Here is a 27,722-nt window from a genome sequence, read left to right as displayed (position 1 = left end):
GTGTTTTATTTCATATTGATGTACAAATTTACATGAAAAAAGCAGCATGTAAATAGTAACTTGCACAGGAAAGTGTAGATAATGGACAAACACAAGACATGCACATCACAAAGAGGCGAACAATGAGAAGAAAAAGAATGTGAACGTTCAAAGCCCTGCTATAGTCTATAAAGATTATTATATAGACATAAGCCACCCATCCACAAATCACATAAAAAAGTGTGCCTGTTCCAACTTAAAAATGACAGTATGACTTCCCACAATTTGGCTCCAATTTGCAATGAACTCAGTTTCAATTCATCTCCTGAAAAATAAAACACACACCTGTGGTTGTTACTAAATATCATTAAAGCTGTATTCAAGCAAGTAGAGTATGGCCTACAAGACTATTTTAAACCCATGGTGAAAAAAATAATGGACATCAGCAGAACATTGCAATTTATGACTGAATTTATGGTTTCTGAATTAACTAGACATCAAAATGCATAAAAGAAATAAAGATGAGATAAAGAGAAAACATGTAACAATACATTTCATTTTACAGTAGTCAACATTTGAAGTGGATCAAAAAAGTTAATCAAAGTTGTCCTAAGACAAGAATGGGTATTCAAAATTCATGTATAACTTTGATGAAAGGTTTTGATCCACTTCAATACTGTATATTGTATACTGTACTGTATTAAGTCAAAATAAGTTTTACTTTAATTGTCATATTTTACAATATGGAAATAAGGTGGCTGATCATTTCTAAAATTAAGCTCTGATTTTTCACACAATAAGGCCAGTATTGATACTTGTAAGCCCATGGGAAGCATTTAGTCAGCCTTACACACCATCTAGGCACAAAACAGAGGTGATATTTTCAAAGCACAGAAAGTGCTTAAGAAAAAAATTTCGCACTATTTTCATAATGTTTGTTGCTACTGTAAAACAGTGTGACTGCACCTGAACTAAATGAGAGCTTCCTAATGTAGGACATCAGTGACAAGCTCTTTTATTCAGTGACCACACTACAATAAGTAAGTTTACCACTGCTAATTGATGAGCCTAAATTACCATATTAAGATGCAGACTTTTTTATTGCACAATTTCACTAATTGGTGAGGGTTGCATAATGCAATGACAGACCAAGATGGCTGCTGGAAGACACCTCAGTGACCCCAGCCTGAAGCAGCATTCCCAAGCTATGGGTTAATTTAGATAATGATATCATCATTTATCATCGAGGGCGCTTGCGAGTTACAAAAATGAGGACCCTGCGAATGGCAATCAGCCGGTCCTTAAGAGTGGTCATGGCGAGGATGGTCAGCTGGGCTTTGTTTTCCAGAGGAAGCACAGCCAACAGCCACCAACACCACGCAGGACCACTGGGGTTCCCCTGGGAAAAACAAAACCAGAATCAAACATAAGTATTGAATGTATTAGATTATAAATGCAAACTACAGGAATATAAAAATGTGAATTATGCATGGGTATGTTACACAACAGACAGGCTGGAGGTAAGATTACTATGAACGAGCATTTAGAACAAATGTGAGACTGATTTGGTGCAAACATTCACCTGTGGGTCAGAGTCTTTGGCAGGCAGCTGCCCAAAGTGGCTGATGATTTGACTCTTCATATCATCTTTAAGTGAAGTGAACCAGACCATGGCCTGATCATACACAGAGTCATGCAATTTCAAGAGCTCTGTCAACTCCTCTCCTTCAACCTAAACACAAAAATGCATATTATGGCTGAGTGGAAGACTGTGGATTTTTTCTCTCTCTTTCATACACATACATAATACAACTTTTGGATTTGGACTTTCATGCACTCGTACAATGCAAAAATATTTCTATACCTTCTTATCCTCCAAATATTCAATCTTGGCTGTGTGGTAACCATCTCTCTGCCCATGACTGAGCACTTTGAAACGTGCAATGCCTATGGTGTCCACCACAGAGCGTCCATCAGGAAAAAACTTGACATCTCTCACCTCCAGCATACAGCCGTGGTCTGCAAACCTGTAAATCATAGACCTCACCCATTTAACTCCACACAATGTTAAAATGTTATGCACTTCATTAATACATTACCACATTTTCACCACATGTCAACATTATACCAAAACATTGAAGATAAATTGCAAACAGATTTTTGATATCTAGAATGATTTGGCAGTGGCATGCCATGTGGCAATACATTTATGGTAAAAAAGGGAGCCTATTTAGAGCTTGATTATAGAGCTCTTATCTTAGCTTATTTTAAGTTAAATTTTTTTGTTGTTGCATTAACTGCTTTGTATTGTAATTAAAAAAAGGTTTATTTTTGTTACGATTGCCTCCTGTGGGACTTATAACTACAAACTGAGCCTAAAAAAAATAAAATAAAAATAAAATAAAAACACAAGGGAGTCTCTTCCATGTCATTTCTGAATAACTTCAAACTGCGGGCAGGCGAGTACTGTATGGTTTATGCTGGATTTGACTATCCTTACCCTACCTGAATAATCATATGGTTAAAGGTGTTAGATAAAAAGACACCAAGTAACAATACATACTTACAAACCACACTCTGACATACCAACACACACAATTATAGCTGAATAATTTATTGAATTGGCGTTAAACACAGCAGAAACAGGAAAAAGCCCATATTTTCTTTACAGGCCAAACCCCCCAAAAATGGTGCTATTTAGTGAACAGAATGAAAGCCTATTTTAAAAACCAACCCACAACCCAACCAACAGCAAAACTGCCGTTTTAGAGGGGACATTTTGTCATTAAAATCCAATTTGTAACTTTTATGTACCTAGTGTAAAATACAGTGAAAAAGTGAGACATTTATTTAAATTCCAATAAAAATACACACTTCTGCTAAAATTTATGCAGTTGGGATTAGCACAGGCAAAATGACAAAACATTTTTTTTTAAGAAAAAAAATGTCCTTAAGGACACACAAGGGTTAACCCTCTGGGGACCAAGCTGTTTTTGGGGTCCTTGAGATGTTCTGACATGCCTTGACATTTGTGCTTTTTTCAGTTATTTATAAACATGTTAATGGCAAAGGTGTAAATTCACTCTATATAGCACAAACAGGACTACCATAATATGCGAGCAACGTGTATGTAGATGTTTGTATTTTTAAGAGAATAATGTTTATGCGTGGTTATTGGAAAAAATTAAAATGAAAGTTGCTGAATTAAGACCACAAAACACATATTAAATATGTGTCCACAAGACTTTTGACTAATGGATGTTGTCCCTTTGAGTTCTAGCTTCAAAATTATGTGAAAATAGTCTTGCTTTATCGTTCACAAAAAAAAATACATTGATTTAAACCGTGTAAAACAGGTTTTGTTTGGAAAGCCAATATGCGAGGGGGAGGAGCAGTTTACACCTTAGATTACAATGTCCCACCCACTCTGCATAATTAGCCATTCATTCAGGTGTGACATTGACTGAGCCACAATGCAAGGACAAAAGATGTATTTAGAAGAAGACTTATATTGACCATTTAAGATTTCGCTTACATCTCTCTTGTAAATATGTTTTGCTATTTTATTAAAAATGTTACAATTACAACAATAATTACAATTTCAACAATATTTCAAGTGTACTCTTTCTTTGTAAAAAAAAAAAAAAAAAAAAAAAAAAAAGATTATAGGCCTACATTTTATCATATGTATTCATTAGTTTGAATATAGCCAACATTGGAACATCTAACATCTTAGTCTATGAATTTATTTTTGACAAAAATAGTATTTTTTTTGCAGTTTAATATGTTGCTTATACAAATACATTTTATTTCAACATATTCCAGTCGATTTTTACTCATCTCAGTAGGCTATAGCAAAGCAGTTTATTCTTTCACACACAGACGCGCGATTCATATTTAGGCTAAACAGTCTTTTCAAATATGTCCCCTTCATTCATCTCACAGAAAGGCGAGTCATATTATAGAAATGCGATTCATCTTTTTGCGGTTTACATAGGCCTACACTAACGTTATTCCATAACGTTATTCCACACGTGAGAAAAGAAAACAGCCTACCTCACTCCTCAGCGGAATCTGCTCCTCATTTCAGGAGATATTGCTCCTCATCAGCACTGTTCTGAAGAATCTTTTCTCCATAAGGTAGGCTATAATGTCTCACTCGCGAGGAGTCGCGACGCGCTTTGTTTACAGCTGATGTGGGCGTTTCACAGCTCTGAAATAGTTCTCAGAATTTGCGTTTGAATAGCACGCGCTCTCCGGGGAGTGGTCACATTACAGTGAATTAGCTCGTAATGAGCTCGACAGGAGTCGCTCTCTTTTTATACAGATTACAGAAGCTGATAATATTTGTTTTTTATATAAATGACTTCATTTAAAAGATGCGATCTCAAGCTTTATGCCCGTGGGTCTGTTTGCCTGTTTGACTGAATTTTCGCGGAGTTATAGATCATTTTCGAACGCGTTTCAAATGGGAGTTTACTGACAGAGAGAAGGCAGAAATCGCATCATGTTAATTTTTCTTTATTTGTCAAAAAGCAAAACACTTTATTTTTATTGTGAGTATACAGAAAAAAAATAGAAACTGAACAGGATCGATTGATGTATTACACGAAAATGAAAGATCAAAATTAACAGAGCATTTAGTGTTTATTTTCATTGCTAAAAAAAAAAACCGAGCAAAACGCGCGGGCGCGTTTGTGGTCCCCAGAGGGTTAAACATAGTATACACTTTAAAATCTTGCTGATTACTTATAAAGCTCTAAATGTTGCAGCTCCTCATTACTTGAGTGAGCCCCTATAACATTATAGCCCTTCATGCCCACTGGGGTCTAAAAATTCTGCCCAGATATATATTATATATACCTAGAATATCACAATCAACTACAGGCAGTAGATCCTTTTCCTATTTAGCATTTAAACAGTCTTCCTATTGTTGTTTGGGAGGTAGACACACTCTGTCAGTTTAAACCTAGATTAACCTATTTTCTTTAACCTATTAAAGAAATTTAAGTTATTAATAGAAAATGTTAGAATTAAGGGGTCAAGTGTTGACGAAAAAGAAGCATTTTTCTTGAAAAGAGAGGTGCTCTTGCTCCTGCTCGTACTCAGAGAGGTGCGACACCTTAGCTGGTAATTTTGTGCCAGGAATTTTTTTTATACTAATAATTTAAAAACAAAACAAAAAAACAGTGGAATTATTACTTGCTCAAGTGCCAAAACATTTTAAATGTTTGTACTTTTCACAAAAAAGTACCATGTTTAAAAGAAAACTTATGCACACAAACAGCCGTGAAAACTGCTTCCCATGCCTTCTTTTGCATTTAAATCTTTATACATAAAGATTCATTCAAAGATTCTGCAGGTCATACAGAACTTTCTGTTGATAACAAGAAAACTTTCCAACGATAACAAGATGGCGCCGCGGATGGCTGCCTCGGTGTGGAGCTCTCCAGTCATTGTGTTGTTTTTGTTCGTTTGTTCTGCGTTTAGCCATTCTTTTCCTATCAGTTTCACCAAAGACGAACTTCTGGACATTAGGAAACACACACCAGACAAGTTTTTTACAGATTTTGATAACTCAGACGTTTTACTGGACATTCTCGTTGGAGGGGCAGTGGTGTTGTTAAAACGCGCGGTCAGACGCAAACGCGGGAAGCGCGCCGGCGCGCTGGTTAAACTCCGCGAGCGCGGCCTCCGCACTGCACTACCCAGTATTCATCTTGCGAATCTCCGATCTCTTCCTAACAAAATGGACGAACTTCTTCTCCTCACCCACACTAACAAGGATTTTTTAAACTCCGCTGCTCTGTGCTTCACTGAAACCTGGCTGAGTGAAGCCATACCGGACAACGCACTACATCTGCCGGGCTTCCAGCTGTTCCGAGCGGATCGCATCGCGGAACTAACGGGGAAAACGAGAGGTGGTGGATTGTGTTTCTACATTAACGAAAGTTGGTGTTCAGATGTAACAACACTGAAGAAGATGTGCTCTCCTAATTTAGAGGCGCATTTCATAAACTGTAAACCTTTCTACTCGCCGCGGGAGTTTTCCTCATTCATTCTCGCGAATGTTTACATTCCTCCAGACACGTGTGTGAGCGCGGCGCTACAACAGCTGGCTGAACATATAGCTGAAATGGAACAAAGGTACCCAGACTCTCTTTTAATCATTCTTGGGGATTTTAACAAAGCAAATCTCTCCCGTGAACTGCCAAAATACAGACAGCATGTTACATGTCCTACCAGAGACAGTAATATATTGGACCACTGTTACACCACGATAAAGAATGCGTATCACTCCGTCCCACGGGCAGCTTTGGGGCTCTCTGATCACTGTTTGGTTCATCTTATACCGACCTACAGGCAGAAACTGAAATCAGCTAAACCTGTAATAAGGACTGTAAAAAGATGGACCAACGAAGCAGAGCAGGATCTACAGGCCTGCTTCGATTGCACTGATTGGACTGTTTTTGAAGCTGCAGCCACCGATCTGGATGAGCTCACAGATACTGTAACATCATATATCAGTTTCTGTGAGGATACATGCATTCCTACCAGGACATTCTTATCATTCACTAATGATAAACCATGGTTTACTGGGAAACTCAAACAGCTTCGTCATGCCAAAGAAGATGCTTACAGAAGTGGGGATAAAATCTTGTATAACCAGGCCAGAAACAGACTGACAAAGGAGATCAGAGTTGCTAAAAAAAGCTACTCTGAAAAGCTGAAAAACCAGTTTTCAGCCAACGACCCGGCATCAGTCTGGAGAGGCCTGAGGAACATCACCAACTACAAATCACCATCCCCCCCATCTGTGGAGAATCAACAACTGGCTGACACTCTCAATGCATTCTATTGCAGGTTTGAGAAGCCCAGACTCACACCTCACACCCGCTCTGATGTGCACTTCACACATCCACCATCACCTCCTGCAACCCCTCTCCTCCCCCCTTCTGCCATCCAACCTGAGCTTAAGGTCTGCGTGGAGGACGTGAGCAGAGTCTTCAAAAAACAGAAGACTAGGAAAGCTTCAGGCCCAGACGGCATCTCATCTGCTTGTCTAAAAGCCTGTGCTGACCAACTGGCCCCAGTCTTCACGCAGATCTTCAACAGATCATTGGAGCAGTGTGAAGTTCCCTGCTGCTTCAAACGCTCCACTATCATCCCGGTTCCCAAAAAAACTAAAATCACTGGACTTAATGACTACAGACCTGTCGCTCTCACGTCTGTGGTCATGAAGTCGTTTGAAAGACTGGTATTGGCCTATCTGAAGGACATCACTGGACCCCTGCTGGATCCCTTTCAGTTTGCTTACAGAGCAAACAGGTCTGTGGATGATGCAGTCAACATGGGACTGCACTATATCCTGCAACATCTTGACAGACCTGGGACTTATGCACGGATCTTATTCGTGGACTTCAGTTCGGCCTTCAATACCATCATCCCTGATCTTCTCACAGCCAAACTGACTCAGCTCTCCATGCCATCCTCAATCTGTCAGTGGATCTCCAGCTTCCTGACGGACCGGCAGCAGCTAGTGAGACTGGGGAAACTCACATCCAGGACCCTCACCATCAGCACTGGCGCCCCCCAAGGGTGCGTTCTCTCCCCTCTGCTCTTCTCCCTGTACACTAATGACTGCACTTCTAAAGACCCCTCTGTCAAGCTCCTGAAATTTGCAGACGACACCACTGTCATCGGTCTCATCCAAAATGGTGACGAGTCTGCTTACAGACTGGGGGTTGAACAGCTGGCTGTCTGGTGCAGTTATAACAACCTTGAGCTGAACACACTCAAAACAGTGGAGATGACCGTGGACTTCAGGAGAAACACCCCAGCACTCCCCCCTCTCACCATCATGAACAGCACTGTGGAAGCAGTGGAGTCATTCAGGTTCCTGGGCTCTACCATCTCTCAGGACCTGAAGTGGGCAAATCACATTGACTCCATTGTGAAAAAGGCCCAGCAGAGACTGTACTTCCTTCGCCAGCTGAAGAAGTTCAATCTGCCACAGGAGCTGCTGATCCAGTTCTACTCAGCCGTCATTGAGTCTGTTTTAAGCACTTCCATCACTGTCTGGTTTGGTTCAGCTACCAAATCGGACATCAGGAGACTACAACGGACAGTCCGGACTGCAGAGAGGATTATTGGTGCCCCCCTGCCAACCCTCCAGGACCTGTACTCTTCCAGAGTGAGGAAGAGAGCAGGTAAAATCATCACAGACTCCACTCACCCTGGTCACCTCCTGTTTGAACTGTTACCGTCAGGACGGCGACACAGATCACTGGCCACAAGAACATCCAGGCACAGGAACAGTTTCTTTCCACAGGCCATTTCCCTTCTGAACACTTAACATGCCCCCCAAGGCATGCCTGTAAGTTTAATACTCCCACTGTCTAGTGCAATATTCTCTAACTCAGGTGATATTTATATCTATATTATTCATACTACTCAAAATACTGTAAATATGTTTATAATCTGTAACATGCGCTAGACTCCCACTGTCTAGTGCAATATTCTCTAACTCAGGTGATATTTATATTTATATTATTCATACTACTCAAAATACTGTAAATATGTTCATAATCTGTAAATGTTTATTCGGACTAAACCCAACTGTGACCCTACTTTTTTTACTTTTATACTATTTTTATTTATTTTTTATATATTTTTATTCTTAGAATTTGTATAACTATGTTTCTTTTTGTATTTGTATATGTGCACTGGAAGCTTCAGTACCAAGAAAAATTCCTTGTGGGTGCAAGCACACTTGGCAATAAAGCTCTTTCTGATTCTGATTCTGATTCTGATTCTGTTCCGTTTCTTATTATTAGGGGCCAAGCACCGAAGGTGCAGAGGCACCCATTGTATCTGTTCCGTTTCTTATTAGGGGCCAAGCACGAAGGTGCGTAGGCACCTATTGTTTTCGTTCCCGTTCTTATTATTATTAGGGGCCAAGCACCGAAGGTGCGTAGGCACCTATTGTATCTGTTCCCATTCTTATTATTATTAGGGGCCAAGCACCGAAGGTGCGTAGGCACCTATTGTATCTGTTCCCGTTCTTATTATTATTAGGGGCCAAGCACCGAAGGTGCGTAGGCACCTATTGTTTTTGTTCGCGTTCTTCTTATTATTATTAGGGGCCAAGCACCGAAGGTGCGGAGGCACCTATTGTATCCGTTAGATTTCTTATTATTAGGGGCCAAGCACCGAAGGTGCGTAGGCACCTATTGTTTTCGTTCCCGTTCTTCTTCTTATTATTATTAGGGGCCAAGCACCGAAGGTGCGGAGGCACCTATTGTATCTGTTCTGTTTCTTATTAGGGGCCAAGCACCGAAGGTGCGGAGGCACCTATTGTGCTTGTTCCGGTTCTTATTCGGGGCCAAGCAGCGAAGGTGTGGAGGCACCTATTGTGTTTGTTCCGGTTCTTATTATTCTTCCTTCTTCCGACTGGGAGTCTATGGCAGCCCATAGAATCGATTGCGGGAAAGTTGTTTTGGTTTGACATTCTGATAGAGGACAGTCCCAACATTAAATACGCCAATTTTGGTGTTTCTAAGTCATTCCCTCTAGCGCCACCACCTGTCCAAAGTTTCACTATTATTTTGCTAATAACTTTTGAACCGTAAGGCCAATCAACAAAATTCTTTTTTTCAGCTGATTCCTGAGCTTATGCCGATTCGATTGCACCCTATGACGTCATTTTCCGTCATAAAAACATGGCCGCCATTTAGAATTTTCCAAAAAAGCTACTTTTTCGAACCCGTCCTAGACAGTTTGTCTGATTTGCACGAAAATTGAACCAGATCATCTACAGGCAGTGGTGACAAAAAGTTATTAAAATCTTGTTGATTCGTCAAACCGTTTTCGATAAACGCTCGAACAAATTTTACGTAGCGCTTGCAAAAACAGTCGTAAGGCTGTATCTCCGCAACGCTTTATCGTATTCAGACCAAACTTGGTACATGTCATCACAAGCATGACCTGAGGCAACATGCTGCGTTTCGGCGCAGCGCCACCTACTGGTCCGGAGATATGAAAAATGGCTATTTTTGCTTATAACTTCTGAACAATTTGTCCAAAAATCATAAAATTGATATCCAATTTTACCATATCGGCCATTTTGACTGTCAGCCATTTTGAATTTTGTGCTAAAATGCTGTATTTTAAGAACGCATGAACGGATTGTTACGAAACTTGGTATGGGTCATCAGCACAATGTCCTGAACGAGCGTGAGAAGTTTCGAAACAGCGCCTCCTAGTGGTGAATTTTTTTTTCAAATGCTTATAACTTTGGGTGTGGTCGACTTATTTTCACGAGACTCATCTAATTAGACTCCTGAAACCTTGCCGAGTCCAACGATACCAAACATGCTAGGTTTCGCCTTACGGTTTGTGTAGCATTGTGATTTAGCGCTTAAAAAACATTAGGCTATATCTTCGAAACCGTTTGTCCGATTGAGACGAAACCACCGTCAGAAGTTTGAAAACATAGGTCGATAGCTAAACATCAATGCCCAAATGCGAAAATATTGATGTTTAGGGGTAGTAATATTCAATCAAAGTCATGTGTCAGTCATTTTTTACGTGTTTTTTCATTTAAATGTCTATAACTCCGAAGCAAATTGAGATTTTTGCACTAAAATCGACAGCAGCAAAGTTGAGGCATGATGCTAAAAGCACTATTCAGGCTTTATCTTTGCAATGCCTTGACATATTGACACCAAACTTTGTATGTGTCATTGTCACTTCACTCTGACCACATCACATCAGTTTTGTAACTGCGCCACCTATTGGTCGAAAGTGATAATCCATTAAATCTTATTTTTAGTTAACCCTCTGGGGTCGACAAACGCGCCCGCGCGTTTTGCTGGATTTTCTTCACATTGTAGCACAATAAACTTAAATTACTCCGTCATTTATGGTCATACAGAAAAAAGAAATATAAAAAAATAATCTGTGATATTTCTACTTTTGTATGTGTCCACTTACAATCAAATCAAAACATTGTGCTTTTGTAAAATAAAGAAAATAAACAGGGTGTGCTTTCTGCCTCCCCATCGCGGTGAACTTTTTTTTCTTGAGCACGTCTATAAACTGAAACCAAACTCAGCGAATACTTGTCACACATTTATGAGCCATATACCTTTATAAACATTTAATTGTGTACTTTTAAATGATCAGATTCAAACTGAAACCAAATATTCTCTGTTTAAGTAATTTGTATAAAACCAACAAGATGTCCAGCTTCTCAAACGCTTCCTAATTATTTTTAATTTGACCACGCCCACGAGCGCAAAAGAGATTCACATGCAAATCTCCACATGGAACGCGATCGCGCTCATTACCTCAAAAACAAAGCACGAAAAAACTTCACAAGTCTCTGCTTTTCGTCGAGTTTGAAAGACGTGCCGTGAGCTTACATTGGATTTACCTCAGAAGAAGAAGAATGCGATTTGAAGACAAGAAAGATGTAAGGTAAGAAATTCTTACATATTAGTTTATTGTTGCATAAATTTCACATTGCAGTTGAACTGTTGCTAGATATATGGTGAATATTATAATATTTAGACCCGTGTTTACTGTTACTGTGTTTGTGGATATCTGCTCAAACGTAGATATGTATATGGTAACCATAATGTTTTATATTTGAGCGCGATCGCGTTGAATGTTTGATATTTTGGATCGCGTTTGAAAAGCAAAACGCACCAAACGGCTTCATGTTTTTACTATTATCTCATTTCATATCATCATAACGAATGGAAACATTTGAAGTAACATGATAATCAATATATTTTTCTCTAGCTTAGTTGTTACTGAAATCTTTTGGAAGATTTATAGGCTGCTATAGGTTATTGTTATTATTATTTTATGCAGCACTGCGCATAGCCTATGCCTACAAGGCACAACAAACCTGATGTTCATTATATTATGTATTGTTGGAAACATTTGTGTGTGCGTGTGTGTGTGTATTCTGTGAATTTTAAAAAGTAATTTTAACCAGAAAAATCTAAAATTTATTCCCAAAATCGTGCAGGCCTTTCTCTTGATATCAGTATGTTCACTTTTTTTTTCTTTCAGGGCCCAGATGCCACTGAGTCCTGCTGACTTCAACATTCACATGAGTCTCTGTACATGAACATGGTAAAGTGAAAATCAAACACCTTGGAAATGAAAGGTATGTACAATGTTTTTAGGAATGGCAGAAAGGTCTCTGTCTTTGGATCATTGTTTTCAATAAGTGCTTTTTTGTCATTTGTTGTGTATATTTGGATTATGTTGTGTTGTAAATAAATCCAAACAATCAAAAAGCCATTCTTTTTGGAGAAGAATGAGAATATTTATATCCTCATTCTTTGTGAAAGGTTGCTCAGAATGATAGGGCCTGATAGCTCCTAATAGGGCCGTTAGGGGAGGGTCTTTGTCTTTCTCAGGTGTGAAAAGCTTACATATTAATGACCTCCCGCATAAAGCTTTCTCACACATAACACGTCGTACAAATTTTAAATCAATATACTGTCTTCTCTGAATGAGCAGTCAGGGTGATTTTCACATAGTTTTGGAGCAAATATTCTAGGCTACGTCATACAATTTTCAAAAGTCTTGTGAAGAAATAATCAGTATGGGTTTCATGGCCTTATTTCAGTAAGAATTTTTTTTTGTATTTTCACAAACCATGCATAAATGTCATTATCTCAAAACGACAAACTTTTACATACATGCTGCTGATATATTATTGTAGCAGAGTTTGTGCTGAATACAGTGTAATTAGACTTTAGCCATGAAAATGTCACAAGTAACAGAAATAACCACAAATGTCAGAGCATGTCAGAACACCTCCAGGGCCCAGAAAACAGCTCAGACCCCAGAGGGTTAATGTATATGATTTTTCAGCCATTTTGACTAAATTCATCTTTAAATGTCTTTAATTGCTCCTTGCTGCAGTTGGTACGACACTCCCAGCCATGTTCGCATGTCTTGTTGTCTTATTCTGCTTGGCCCCGATAATTGCTGCTTGCAGCTATATTTAATATTGCATCCTGCACTGTGCCAAACTGTGCCAAAGATATGTGCCATCAAAGTCAGGCAACATAAACCTATTTCATGATTTGAAAGAATATCACCAGTTAGAACATGCAGAAACTAAGACATTAATTTGATATTTATATTTATTTTGTTAAGGAAAAAAGACTGAAAAAGGATTTTACTTAAGTTTACTTGTGCATATTTTGATGAAGAACGAAAATTATCATTATGTTTTGAATGTACTACCTTAGATTTGTGAAATGTTCACCTGTTTGTTAAGTGTTTGTCATGTTCTTAAAAAAAATAAAAATAATATATATATATTTTTTTTTTTAAACACAATTAACTGTCTGGTTTCTACAAGGAGCCAAAATCTGCCTTTAAACTTATATAGACAAATAAAGATTTGTCATTTATCATGATAATCATCAATATTTACTGACATGAAACATTTTAATGTGATATTTTTTTGGGCCATATCGTCCATCCTTGGTGTTGCATGACTTTCCCAGTGGTTATCGATTCAATGTAGTAATTGCATTTCTGCATGGCATAAATTCTGTTTCACAGACTGACACAAATGCCATCCATTCAGTATGTGTAACTGGTCTTTAAAAGGGTCATGACATAAGAAATAAAATTTGCCTTGATCTTTGACATAAAAGGTCTTTGTACCATACATCCAGCAAGTTTATAGCTTAAAACATCCCCCTCATTATAAACAAAGCATTTATTTAATCAAGATCCAAAAATGACTTGTTTTGATATTGCAGGATCTTTAATGCAATTTCTTTTAATGCAAATAAATTGCATATGACTGCCTCCAGAGTAAGATATTGATTAATAGTTATACATCATTGTACCATGGCCATTTCGTCACGGATGATCACTGAGAGCCCTGCAGGCATGCTTTTAAGAATTAAAATAATTTTGTTGTGCTTCACACAATATCCACCAGGTGGTGCATGGAACAACATTCTTTAGTTCAACACTCAGTAGCTACTGTAGACCAGATCAGACTGCTGTTGTTATTTCTTTTAAATCAATCTTTAAGTATGCCTAGTCTACAGATTATTACATTTTATACAACAGTTCTTTCTGGTTCTCAAATGTGCAATATTCCCCACCTCTCTCCCCAGTCTGGCTCGAACACACCAATTTCGATGAAGCCCCTCCTTCCGCAATACAAAATGTGCTGTGATTGGTTAGTTAGCCCAGTGTGTTGTGACTTAGAGCGTGTACGGGAAATGTCCAGCCCCTCCATAACTGCGAGTTCTTCTCTAGTGTAAATTGTCAGGTTATTTCAAACCAATTTGAGCCCAATTCAGACCCTGACAATGTTAACGAACAAGAGGATCGTGCAGAACGGATGTCATGCATGGACTTTGCAAGCAGGGATTTCACAGGATGTCTCAGAGTGGCATGTTTTTTGTAATTTTCTTATACATTATAGATACAATGTTATCCACCATTTAATTTTGATATTTGTCTGAAAACTAAGGTAATACAAACAGTAATCAATCAAAAACCATGGTTAATTTTCCTAAGGAGCAGTGAACCATCTTACAAAAGCATTCTCCATAAAATGTGTAGTGCACAGAAAAACGATTATTGTGATTATTGAAATAAGTAACATTGTGACTTCATAAGATCCGCAAAAATCCCGTTGTAGTCCAAATGAGCCATTCACTGTAGTTCTTGAAAAGGGGATTCTGTTAAATAAAATATCTCCCTTTGGAGTGGACTTTGAGCTTGCAGATCTTTTTATGCAGCAACATTACAAAATTAAACTAAACTTCACTAAAGTTGAAAAGCATAATAGGACCCATTTAAGATTTATTATAGGTGAGAATGTGGTTATTTAGACCTCAAATATGTGACTCATAAACATAGCACCTATTTTACAATTTGTTGTACAAGCAGCCGTTCAGCTCTCATGTACCCGTTGAGAACGGCTTAATCTTGGCCAGTCCTTCAGAAATTTGCCTCTAGCTCTTATGTGGATAGTGGTTAAACATGAGATATAATTCATTTGCGGTATATCAAATGGGTATTCTTTGGGTTAAGGGGAAAATTAAGTTCCATAACTTTATATTTAGGCAATATTTAATTTAAATCCAGTACTAGAGCACTGCTGTTGTATGTTTGACTGAATTGTTTGCTTGTGTTTATTTCCTATTGTCTTTTATAATAGCTATTGTTGTTCAATAAATATTATTTTATATAAATAATATGCAATATTTGGAAAGAGTCCGTTAGTGATCGTGAAAGTTACATTAATACACCATTAGGTGGCAGCAAAGACTGTCTTTATGAGTGAGTAGCAAAGACTTTTATATTGAAAGGACGAAATAAGATAGTAAACAATAAGATTTATCTATTTATCAAATGATTTATATGTTTTATTAAAATGGTGCAGTCATTTTATGACGCGCTCTAGAACGGAGACCGAGACAGAAGAAATCGCATTCTGTTTGTTATTTTACAAAATCACTGTTCTGTTGTTATTGTCAGTGTAAACAAATAAAAAAAGACCCTTTACAGTTTGTCTTACAGATGTCTTGGGGTATTTAGACCTGATAAGGTGTACACTGATGCAAACAAATACTTGTGCATGAATCACATAAATTACATATTTTTAATATAATACATATTTGAATACATATTTTAAATAAAAATATTTTTATTTTTGGAAGATGCATTCAAATTTCATTTGACTCAAAAAAAATGATGCCTTTGGTTGTACTAACAATTGTTGTCTTTTAAATGGGCTTTAAATAACCTTCTTAATAAGATGGTTATATAGATTTTTATTTTATTTTTATAATTTGCCGCCCTATACATTAGGAAAAACTCCTATCAGTTTTTTTCATCACCTTTTTTTCCAGGACAATGACATGAAGCACACTGCTGCAAGCAGAGAGTCATTGTTAAAGAGGGTATAAACTGTCTTAAGAAACTCACCGAATCACCTGATATGAATCTCATTGAGATGGTGTGGCATGCTCTCAAAGACTATATTCAAAGAGAAGCAAAACCAAATATAGCTGCAAGCAGCAATTACCGGGGCCAAGCAGAATGACGACAAGACATGGCTGAAAGTGTCAGAACAACTGCAACAATGAGCAATTAAAGACATTTAAAGAGGATTTTAGGCGAAATGCCTGAAAAATCATATAAACAGTAATTAAAAATATGATTTAATTGATTATCACTTTCGACCAATAGGTGGCGCAGTTATAAAACTGATGTGATGTGGTCAGAGTGAAGTGACAATGACACATACAAAGTTTGGTGTCAATATGTCAAGGCATTGCAGAGAAAAAGCCTGAATAGTCCTTTTGGCATCATGCCTCAACTTTGCTGCTGTGGTATACGAAAACGGTTTTGTCAATCGACACGAAATCCATAACTTTTAGTCAGCACAGTCTGGAGATGATACGATTCGATTTTGGTGAAAATCAGACAAAATAAAGATGGCGGACAGGAACTTCGGCCAAACATGGCAAACTTGGTATCTATGTTCTCGACGTGACCCAAGAAATCTATTAAGACCAGTGTCATTTCAATAGGCAGATTTATTCAAAAGTTATAAGCCATTTTGGACATTCTGTTATAACTTTTGAACACTAGGTGGCACTGATTCAGGCTCATTCAGGGCATCGTACTGATGACCCATACCAAGTTTCGGAACAATCCATTCATGTGTTCTTAAAATACAGCATTTTAGCACAAAATTCAAAATGACCGACAGCCAAAATGGCCGATATGGTAAAATTGGATATCATTTTACTCGGCATGATGCCCTGAATCTAACAAGACCAATTTTATGATTTTTGGACAAACCGTTCAGAAGTTATAAGTTATAAGTTATCCATTTTTCATATCTTCAGACCAGTAGGTGGCACTGCGCCGAAACGCGGGTCTCAGCCTCAGGTCATGCTTGTGATGACATGTACCAAGTTTGGTCTGAATCCCAATAAAGCGTTGCAGAGATACAGCCTTAAGTCTGTTTTTGCAAGCATTACGTAAAATTTGTTTGTGCGTTTATTGAAAACTGTTTGACAAATCAACTTGAATTCCATAACTTTTTGTCAGCATGGTCTGGAGATGATCTGGTTCAATATTCGTGAAAATCGGAGCAACGGCCTAGGAGGAGTTCGAAAAAGTAGGTTTTTCGGAAAATTCAAAATGGCAGAAAAATTTCCATGACGGAAAATGACGTTGAATCGCAATTGAATTAACATGAGCTCAGGAATCAGAGGAAAAAATAATTTTGTTGATTGGCCTTACGGTTCAAAAGTTATTAGCAAAATATGAGTGAAACTTTGGACAGGTGGTGGCGCTAGAGGGAATGACTTAAGACACACCAAAATTGGTGTATTGGCTGGGACTGTCCTCTATCAGAGTGTCAAACCATTACAACTTTACCGCAAGCGGTTCTATGGGCTGCCATAGACTCCAAGAGCGGAAGAAGGAAGAATAATAATAAGAACGGGAACAGATATACAATAGGTGCTTGGCCCTAATAATAAGAACGGGAACAGATACAATATGTGACTCCGCACCTTTGGTGCTTGGCCCCTAATAATAAGAATGGGAACAGATACAATAGGTGCCTCCACACCTTTGGTGCTTGGCCCCTAATAATAAGAACGGGAACAGATACTATAGGTTCCTCCGCACCTTTGGTGCTTGGCCCCTAACTACAAAGTCTGTCTGACTTGCTGCCATTAATAAATTCTGGTTCAGGGAACTTACAAAAAATGGCATGCAACAAGTGCATAAATAGAATTTCTAAAGTTCTTCTAGCCGTGGACACAGTGGAATGTAGCATACATTGGCTAAAGTGTAATGCCATAAAATTAAAAATACTGTAGCCTATATTTCTGACCATTTTCGAATAAATAAAATCTTTTTCTTTGGAATGACCATTTTGCTGTAATTTTGTAGCCTATTTAGGCTATTAGATTAAACTGGAACCTGCCTATATTTATCAATAATCGAATAGGCATGCCAAACATCAATACTGTAACACCCACTATATAGGGAATAGTAACAAACATACTGCATATTTATTGTTAAAAATCACATGATTACAATACTTCTGATTGTACTGTGAAATGGGAAGGAACAAAAGAATATGTGATATAAGAATGTTTTTAAAAATGTAAGAAATGTTTTTTTTTATATCAGAATTATAATCGAACAGTCAATGAAGTATATTTTTATGATATAGATCTTTAATAACTAGCCCAACTAAAACATGGCATCCATGATTGGATAATTGTCTGAGACCCCTGAGGTAATTAGTAGCTTAACCAGCCTGATATCTAGAACAATAGAAGAACATTTCTTATACAACCCTTGAAATTGCGAAAAAATAACCTCGCAATTGTGTTTTAAGGTCAAATACCTGACAAATATCTTAAAATACAACATCTGTTTTGAGGTGTGGTAACCATATTTTAAAAGGAATAACTGACTCGGGTCCATTGAATTATTAGAAAATAATGCAGCACAGCCAAGGTGTAACCACCTCAGGTGTGCATTATTTTCGAATAATTCAATGACCCGTTATCAATTATTACTTTTCTGTAATCGCACCAAACATTAAAATGTTTAATATATATTTTTATATTGTAATTTCACATAGTTTATTTTTGAATGTGTTTAATTGCATCTTTTCACTAAGAACTATTAATAAAGGCCAGTATCACTATTACCAATCTTGCTACTGATGTCTCTATTAAATGGTTTTTCTCCTCAATTTTACCTATTAATTATACTGTAGATATTGGATCTAGAGTCAAGGGCATTTTGGATACTTAATCTGCAGCTACAACTTCTGTTGTTATTATTAATAATAATCTCGTCCGGTGCGCATCTCGTCCGGTGTGCGACCCCCTTAACGCTAGCAAAAGGATGCCAGGAAAGAAACTATGCTGTGTTAATTGTAAAAAAAAAAAAAAAACACTAGATATTTGTTCATTTTGTTGCGTGCAATAGTTAATTGCAGTGTACATGTGTGGGAATCTTTGATGTTTTTAACTCACTAGAGCCCTATTCGGACAGGATTAGTTTTTACAAGGGTAGATGGAGTAATGTAATTTTACCACAAGACATCTGTAATAATAATGGCCAATTCGCACGGGATAAGATATCTCAGTAAAACTAGCAGAAGTGGGAGGAGTAATTACATTACTCCATCTACCCTTGTAAAAACTAATCCTGTCCGAATAGGGCAGCAAAAGGATGCCAGGAAAGAAACTATGCTGTGTTAATTGTAAAAAAAAAAAAAAAACACTAGATATTTGTTCATTTTGTTGCGTGCAATAGTTAATTGCAGTGTACATGTGTGGGAATCTTTGATGTTTTTAACTCACTAGAGCCCTATTCGGACAGGATTAGTTTTTACAAGGGTAGATGGAGTAATGTAATTTTACCACAAGACATCTGTAATAATAATGGCCAATTCGCACGGGATAAGATATCTCAGTAAAACTAGCAGAAGTGGGAGGAGTAACTCGATTTATGCACCACCGTCACCTTCCTGTCGCCATGTGCGTATTACGTTGCTTTCTGATATCATCTGTGCAAACACGTATAACACACATATACATACATATACATACATACACACATATATACATATATATATATATATATATATATATATATATATATATAGAACAAGTATTTGATACACTGCCGATTTTGTAGGTTTTCCTACTTACAAAGCATGTAGAGGTCTGTAAAAAAAATTTTTTTTTTATCATAGGTACACTTCAACTGTGAGAGACGGAATCTAAAACAAAAATCCAGAAAATCACATTGTATGATTTTTAAATAATTAATTTGCATTTTATTGCATGACATAAGTATTTGATCACCTACCAACAAGTAAGAATTCCGGCTCTCACAGACCTGTTAGTTTTTCTTTAAGAAGCCCTCCTGTCCTCACTCATTACCTGTATTAACTGCACCTGTTTGAACTCGTTACCTGTATAAAAGACACCTTTCCACACACTCAATCAAACAGACTCCAACCTGTCCACAATGGCCAAGACCAGAGAGCTGTGTAAGGACAAAACGAGGTGTGTTCAGGCACATTGTTGGTGTGTTGCTATTTTGAGGCAACTGAAATAGACTGCGCCATTTACCAACTGAAACCTGGTCTAAAGTCAATGCCGCAATATTTTTTTTGGTTAAAGGAGAACTCCGGTCAATTTTAACATTGAGCTCATTTTTTTGTAAATTTGGAGTGCTGTCAGTACAGGGAACAATGACAAAAATCGGTGTTGCCTACACCGTGTTATCCTCTTTTTAAAATTTGCACCCTGTTGACTTCAATGGGGCAAGTTTTAAACCTGCTTTTAGCCTCTTAACATCCTTGATGTGTCATTACAAGTGCCCAGCCATGTGAGTGATTCCTTCAGAGTGAACACGGGTGAATCTGACTGCAGTAGATGTGAAAGATATGAATAAAAATGATGTTATTTCAGCCAGCGCACATACCTGTATTTACATCCTGTTTTTGGTCGAAGCCCACAGTAATCGATTGTCGAGTTCACGTGCATAGGTTTAGTACGTACGATCATGCACCCGAACTCGACAATCGACTACTGTGGACTTCAACGGAAAACAGGATGTAAATACAGGTATGTGCGCTGGCTGAAATAACATCATTTTTATTCATATCTTGCACATCTACTGCAGTCAGATTCACCGTGTTCACTCTGAAGGAATCACTCGCATGGCTGGGCACTTGTAATGACACATCAAGGATGTTAAGAGGCTAAAAGCAGGTTTAAAACTGGCCCCACTGAAGTCAACAGGGTGCAAATTTTAAAAAGAGGATAACACGGTGTAGGCAACACCGATTTTTGTCGTTGTTCTCTGTACTGACAGCACTCCAAATTTACAAAAAAAATGAGCTCAATGTTAAAATTGACCGGAGTTCTCCTTTAAGAGAATAGGGACAACCTTTTTAGACCATGCGCCTGGCGTGCCGACCATTTTTCCCGTCGTTAAATTAGCAAAAATGGATTTGGACACGCACCCTAACTGCACTTGCGCCGTGCACTTTAGACCATGCGAGCCGAGCCTGATGGTCCTCGTGACCCAGCGGGACAGTCTGGGAAGCTCTAACCAGGCTCCCAAGAACTGTACCAGCGGGGTCATGCGGACCACAGACGTACCCTCGGTGGTGCAGCGAGGCGGAATGACCGGCCCAGGCATGGGTGGCATAGCGGCCTGGTGCGGGGGCACGGTCATTAGCCGCGTCCTGCCAGAGGAGGCCAGGGGAGGACTAGCATCCCACGGGGGCGTGCTCTGGCAGGGGTCTGGCGATAGAGGGGGACGAGAGTGGCGAGGCTCGTGAGCGGCGTGCACTGTCATCCGAGAACTCTGTGTGCTCAGAGATGGGTGTGTCAGTTCTTTCTTTAACCAAAATAGGGTGACAAAAATCGGTGTTGCCTACACCGTGTTATCCTCTTTTTAAAATTTGCACCCTGTTGACTTCAATGGGGCAAGTTTTAAACCTGCTTTTAGCCTCTTAACATCCTTGATGTGTCATTACAAGTGCCCAGCCATGTGAGTGATTCCTTCAGAGTGAACACGGGTGAATCTGACTGCAGTAGATGTGAAAGATATGAATAAAAATGATGTTATTTCAGCCAGCGCACATACCTGTATTTACATCCTGTTTTCGGTCGAAGCCCACAGTAATCGATTGTCGAGTTCACGCGCATAGGTTTAGTACGTACGATCATGCGCCCGAACTCGACAATCGACTACTGTGGACTTCAACGGAAAACAGGATGTAAATACAGGTATGTGCGCTGGCTGAAATAACATCATTTTTATTCATATCTTGCACATCTACTGCAGTCAGATTCACCGTGTTCACTCTGAAGGAATCACTCGCATGGCTGGGCACTTGTAATGACACATCAAGGATGTTAAGAGGCTAAAAGCAGGTTTAAAACTGGCCCCACTGAAGTCAACAGGGTGCAAATTTTAAAAAGAGGATAACACGGTGTAGGCAACACGGATTTTTGTCGTTGTTCTCTGTACTGACAGCACTCCAAATTTACAAAAAAAATGAGCTCAATGTTAAAATTGACCGGAGTTCTCCTTTAAGAGAATAGGGACAACCTTTTTAGACCATGCGCCTGGCGTGCCGACCATTTTTCCCGTCGTTAAATTAGCAAAAATGGATTTGGACACGCACCCTAACTGCACTTGCGCCGTGCACTTTAGACCATGCGCTTAGATCGTTAAAATAGGGCCCATAGTCTGTCATGATTACTGAGATAGCACATTTGGACGGGACTAAAATCACTGAGAAGCTCTGGTAATGATTACTTTACAACAGCTCTCCAAGTTAAATTAATCCTGTCTGAATAGGGCTTGGGAGTGTAGTCTCCTTTCTTCCCCTTCCACTCCACTTCTTACCACGCCTTTTTCAAAACTGGTGAGAACTAGCCAGCGCTAAAATAGGGCATTTCATGACCCTTTAATTGGTCGACCACATATAGGTGAAAATTTGAATTGCAATACCATACCAAACAGATTTCCCTTTATTAACCAGTAAATAAAATGTAGACCCACACTTAAAATTTTATTCAAGGCCTCTTACCCTTTTAGTTCATCAGCAATGCACATGCCAAACTGTTTGGTTCCCGTTTCCATAGATCTGCGTATCATTAGCCTGTATCGAGGCTCAAAAACATGCAGTGGGCAGGGAATGGTAGGAAATGCCATGGTGCAAACAAAGATGGGCACTTCCTGGTTCAAGCTGAAACAAGAAGAAAGTGCAACACATGAACAAGAGATGATACCAATGTCCTGGCAAGCAATGGAGAACAATTGTAATATATATAACAAATAGCTATGTGATGAATCATTAATTGTTCAGGGTATAAGAAAGATAACAGCCTTTGAGAGGTGGTCAAAACCTAGGTGTGTATGCGTGTGAGTGTGTGTAGACGTTACAGCAAAGGTAAGAAAAGTGTTAGGAAAACGTCTCGGTTACGTATGTATGGAGACATTACGTCAGTGACGACGAATGGGGTTTCGCTTAGAAAGCATGTCATCTTTGAGTATATAAAACGAGCCAATGGCAATGAAATGCCATGGGTCTGCGGAATTTGCATAGCGTAACTCCGCCCCACCCTGTGGGTATATAAGGAAGTACGCCGGCAACATGCAGATATGTTTTCGCTGAGGAGCTGAGACTGAACTCAAGCGTTCCAGCGGTACAGCGGAAGTGGCAGGGAGACGTAACGTCTTCGTTCCCTACTCAGGGAACGAGGGTTACATACGTAACCGAGACATTCCCTTTCGTTGTCACTACGAGTTACGTCAGTGACAACGAATGGGGTTCCCAGTCTAATCACGCCACCTCGGCTGTCTTCCAGTGCCCTGCGTAAGTCTGAGCTCCCTGTCGTGAGACTGGCACGGACGAAGGACTCCTACTTAACACAGGAATACCAAGGTACACTGGGAAGCATATCTCAGTGGAAATATGCAATCATGCCCAACGCGAAGGGGGGGACTTGGAATACACATATGACCCCGAGGGGCTGCATATGGAGTATCACTGGGGTGTCCAGCCGCAGGTGGAATATTTCAACCCCAGGGGTGGCAAGGTGGCTTGCCGAGGGAAAGACACATGCTCAGAGAGGCTTACAGTGAAAATACACATGTGGGGGTCGCCCAGAGGGGGAACCATGCATATGGAGGCACCTAGCCAAGCACGAAAGCTGCTGGTGGCATAACTCTGGCGTTGACGTCAACAGTGCTGGAGGAACTCAGGGCTTATCAGGCTCACCTGAGGAATATATCGCACATATCCCGTCCGTGGAGAGGAATGGCGAGCAAGCGAAGACACCTGAGCAGAATCTAGTACCGGCTGGTTGAAGCGAGAACATGAGAAGAAACTGGCACCACTCGGAGATTGTAGAATCTCGCAAATGTGTTAGGTGTCGCCCAGCCTGCAGCTCTGCAGATGTCTGTTAGCGAGGCGCCATGCGCTAGAGACCAAGAGGAGGCAGAAGCAATCCGAGCAGTGTTACTGCGGCTGCGGATGCCATATGCCCCAGGAGCCTCTGAAATAGTTTCAGTGGAACTGCACTCTTGCCCTCGAATTGACGAAGGCAAGTCAGCAGTGACTATGCATGCTCGCTCGTAAGCTGCGCGCACATGGCGACCGAGTCGATTTCCATACCAAGAAAGAGATACTCTGCATGGGGCAGAGTTTGCTCTTCTCCCAGTTGACCCGAAGGCCCAGACGAGCTAGGTGCCGGAGCACTAGGTCCCTGTGTTCGCAAACTGCTAGGATCAGCCAGTCGTCGAGATAGTTCAGGATGCGAACCCCGTGTTCCCGTAGAGGAACAAGGGCTGCCTCGACGACCTTCATGAAGATGCAAGGAGACAGGGCTAGCCCGAAAGGGAGAACCACGTACTGGTATGCCTGCCCCTCGAAAGCAAACCGTAGGAACGGTCTGTGTCGAGGAAGAATGGAGACATGGAAGTAGGTGTCCTTCAGGTTGATCGCTGCAAACCAATCCTGCGGCCGCACGCATTCAAAAATGCGTTTTGCCGTGAGCATCTTGAACGGCATCCTGTGAAGGGAGCGGTTCAAGACGCGCAGGTCCAGGATCAGTCGTAACCCACTGGATTTCTTTGGTACAATGAAGTAGGGGCTGTAGAAGCCGGACTTCATTTCGGCTGGAGGGACAGTCTCGATCGCACCCTTCGCCAGTAGGGTGGCGACCTCCGCTCTCATGACAGGGGCATTGCCACCGACCATAGTGAAGCGGACTCCCCTGAAGCGGGGAGGAGACCGCGCGAACTGAATCGCATAGCCGAGCCTGATGGTCCTCGCGACCCAGCGGGACAGTCTGGGAAGCTCTAACCAGGCTCCCAAGAACTGTACCAGCGGGGTCATGCGGACCACAGACGTACCCTCGGTGGTGCAGCGAGGCGGAATGACCGGCCCAGTGATTGACCGGTCATTAGCCGCGTCCTGCCAGAGGAGGCCAGGGGAGGACTAGCGTCCCACGGGGGCGTGCTCTGGCAGGGGTCTGGCGATAGAGGGGGACGAGAGTGGCGAGGCTCGAGAGTGGCGAGGCTCGTGAGCGGCGTGCACTGTCATCCGAGAACTCTGTGTGCTCAGAGATGGGTGTGTCAGTTCTTTCTTTAACCAAAATAGGGTGTTGCCCGTCGTGGGACGAGCAGCGGGATTCGGGAAACCAAGGATTCTCCCCCGGCCCTCCACCGGGGGAAGGAGCGGCCCTGCTACCATCTCCTGAAAATATTCATGTCGGCACTAATGATGTTCGACTCCGCCAGTCGGAGATCACCAAAATTAATATTAAAGAGGTGTGTGAACTTGCAATTACGATGTCAGGCACTGTAATCTGCTCTGGCCCCCCTTCCTGTTCGCAGGAGTGATGAGATAGTTAGTAGATTGTGTTCACTGAATCGCTGGCTGTCTGAGTGGTGTCCGTGTAATAATATAGAATTCATAGACAATTGGAAAAGTTTTTGGGGCAAACCTGACCTGTTGAAAAGAGATGGTATTCATCCCTCCTGGGATGGTGCTGCTCTTCTCTCTAGTAATATGGCTCATAGTCTTAGAGCTTAAACATGACAAATTGGGCACCAGGTCAGGAAGCAGACAGACTGGCTAAACCAACCATCTGCTAGTGGCCTCGCGTCACCCAGGCCAGATAAATCCCATCACATAGAGCCTCTTTCACCTAGCTATCATCATATAGAGACTGTGTCTGTTCCCCGAATTTGGAAATCCAAAAAATGTTTAAACCTATCTAAGGTTAAAAATTTAATTGATGTTCAACAAATAAAAAACAGCTATAATACAGATGAGCAAATTCTAAAGCTTGGGTTGCTGAATATTCGATCGCTTACTTCAAAAGCACTCATTGTTAATGATATGATTTCAGATAATAACCTAGATGTGCTGTGTTTGACAGAAACCTGGCTAAAACCAAACGATTACATTACTTTAAATGAGTCCACCCCGCAAGATTACTGTTATAAACATGAACCTCGTCTTAAACGCAAAGGGGGAGGAGTTGCTGTAATCTATAGTAATATTTTCAAAACCACTAAGAAATCAAGTTTCGAATATAATTCTTTTGAAGTGTTAGTGCTTAATGTAAAAATATATAGTATAAATGATAAATCACGTTTGAGATTTGTGCTGGCTACTGTATACAGGCCACCAGGGCACCATGCAGACTTTATCAAAGAATTTGCGGACTTTCTATCAGAGTTAGTATTGGCTGCAGATAAAGTACTAATTGTTGGTGATTTTAATATACACATCGATAATGAAAAAGATGCATTGGGTTTGGCATTTAAATACATTGTAAACTCAATTGGAGTTAGACAACACGTGTCAGGACCTACTCATCGTCGTAATCATACTCTAGATCTAATATTATCACATGGAATAGATGTTGATGCCGTTGAAATTCTGCAGCAGAGCGATGACATCTCAGATCATTATCTAGTCTCGTGTAAATTACATTTAGCCAAGGCTGCAAAGCCGACTCCGTGTTACAAATATGTTAGACCTATCACTTCTGCCACTTAAGATTGCTTTATTAATAATCTTCCTGATCAGTTTCATCATTTTAGCATCCCGGATAGCTTAGTAAAACTATTGATATTGCAACAGAAACTTTTAACTCTCTCTTTTCCAGCACTTTAGACACAGTTGCTCCTTTGCGCTTAAAGAAGATTAAAGCAAATAATCCAACGCCGTGGTACAACGAGCACACTCGGGCCCTTAAGAGAGCAGCCAGAAAAATGGAACGAAACTGGAAGAAAACAAAACTAGAGGTATTTCGCATTTCATGGAAAGAGAGCTCGATTGCATACAGAGAGGCTTTAAAAGCTGCTAGATCTGCTTATTTTTCAACCCTATTAGAAGAAAATAAACATAATCCTAGGTATTTATTTGAAACAGTGGCTAAACTAACGAAAAAGAAAGCTTCAAACACAGAAGTTTCCAAGCAGCACAGCAGTAATGACTTTATGAACTTCTTCACTTATAAGATTGATAATATCAGGGATAAAATTATAACTATGCAACCGTCTACTACAGTATCGCATCAGGCAGTGCATTGTAGTCTCCCTGAGGAAAAATTTTATTCATTTGTTGCTATAGGAGAGGAAGAATTTACTAAACTCGTTAAATCATCTAAATCGACAACATGTATGTTAGACCCAATACCGACTAAGCTACTGAAAGAGATGCTTCCAGAGGTCATAGATCCTCTTCTTAATATCATTAATTCGTCTTTGTCTCTAGGATACGTACCAAAAAACTTTAAGCTGGCTATGATTAAACCGCTTGTTAAAAAAATGCAACTTGATCCTTCAGAATTAGTCAATTACAGGCCGATCTCGAATCTACCTTTTCTGTCAAAGATACTAGAAAAGGCAGTATCTTCACAATTGTGTTCCTTTCTAGAAAGAAATGATATCTGCGAGGATTTTCAGTCCGGATTTAGACCATACCATAGTACTGAGACTGCTCTCGTTAGAGTCACAAATGATTTGCTCTTATCATCCGATCATGGTTGTATCTCTCTATTAGTGTTACTCGATCTTAGTGCTGCATTTGACACCATTGACCACAACATTCTTTTAAACAGACTAGAAAACTATGTTGG

At 39.9% G+C, this 27,722-nt stretch overlaps 1 protein-coding gene across 1 annotated transcript in view; it reads right to left on the bottom strand.

Annotated features, from left to right (window-relative positions):
- Positions 1-245: 245 nt before the first annotated feature.
- The window catches only part of lonrf2 (LON peptidase N-terminal domain and ring finger 2), a 259,882-nt gene continuing 232,405 nt past the window's right edge, over positions 246-27,722 (bottom strand). Inside the window, exons 9-12 of the mRNA XM_079851615.1 lie at positions 22,652-22,810; positions 1,844-2,006; positions 1,562-1,711; positions 246-1,378 (exon numbers count right to left, since the gene is read on the bottom strand). Of these exons, the coding sequence (XP_079707741.1) occupies positions 1,220-1,378; positions 1,562-1,711; positions 1,844-2,006; positions 22,652-22,810 (631 nt within the window). The 3' untranslated portion in view covers positions 246-1,219. The remainder of the gene's footprint in view (positions 1,379-1,561; positions 1,712-1,843; positions 2,007-22,651; positions 22,811-27,722) is intronic.

This window comes from Squalius cephalus, assembly GCF_949319135.1.
Source record: "Squalius cephalus genome assembly, chromosome: 2".
Classification (NCBI taxonomy): Eukaryota; Metazoa; Chordata; class Actinopteri; order Cypriniformes; family Leuciscidae; genus Squalius; species Squalius cephalus.
The sequence above is the reverse complement of the archived record's forward strand: the minus strand, read 5'-3'. Positions and strand labels throughout refer to the sequence as shown.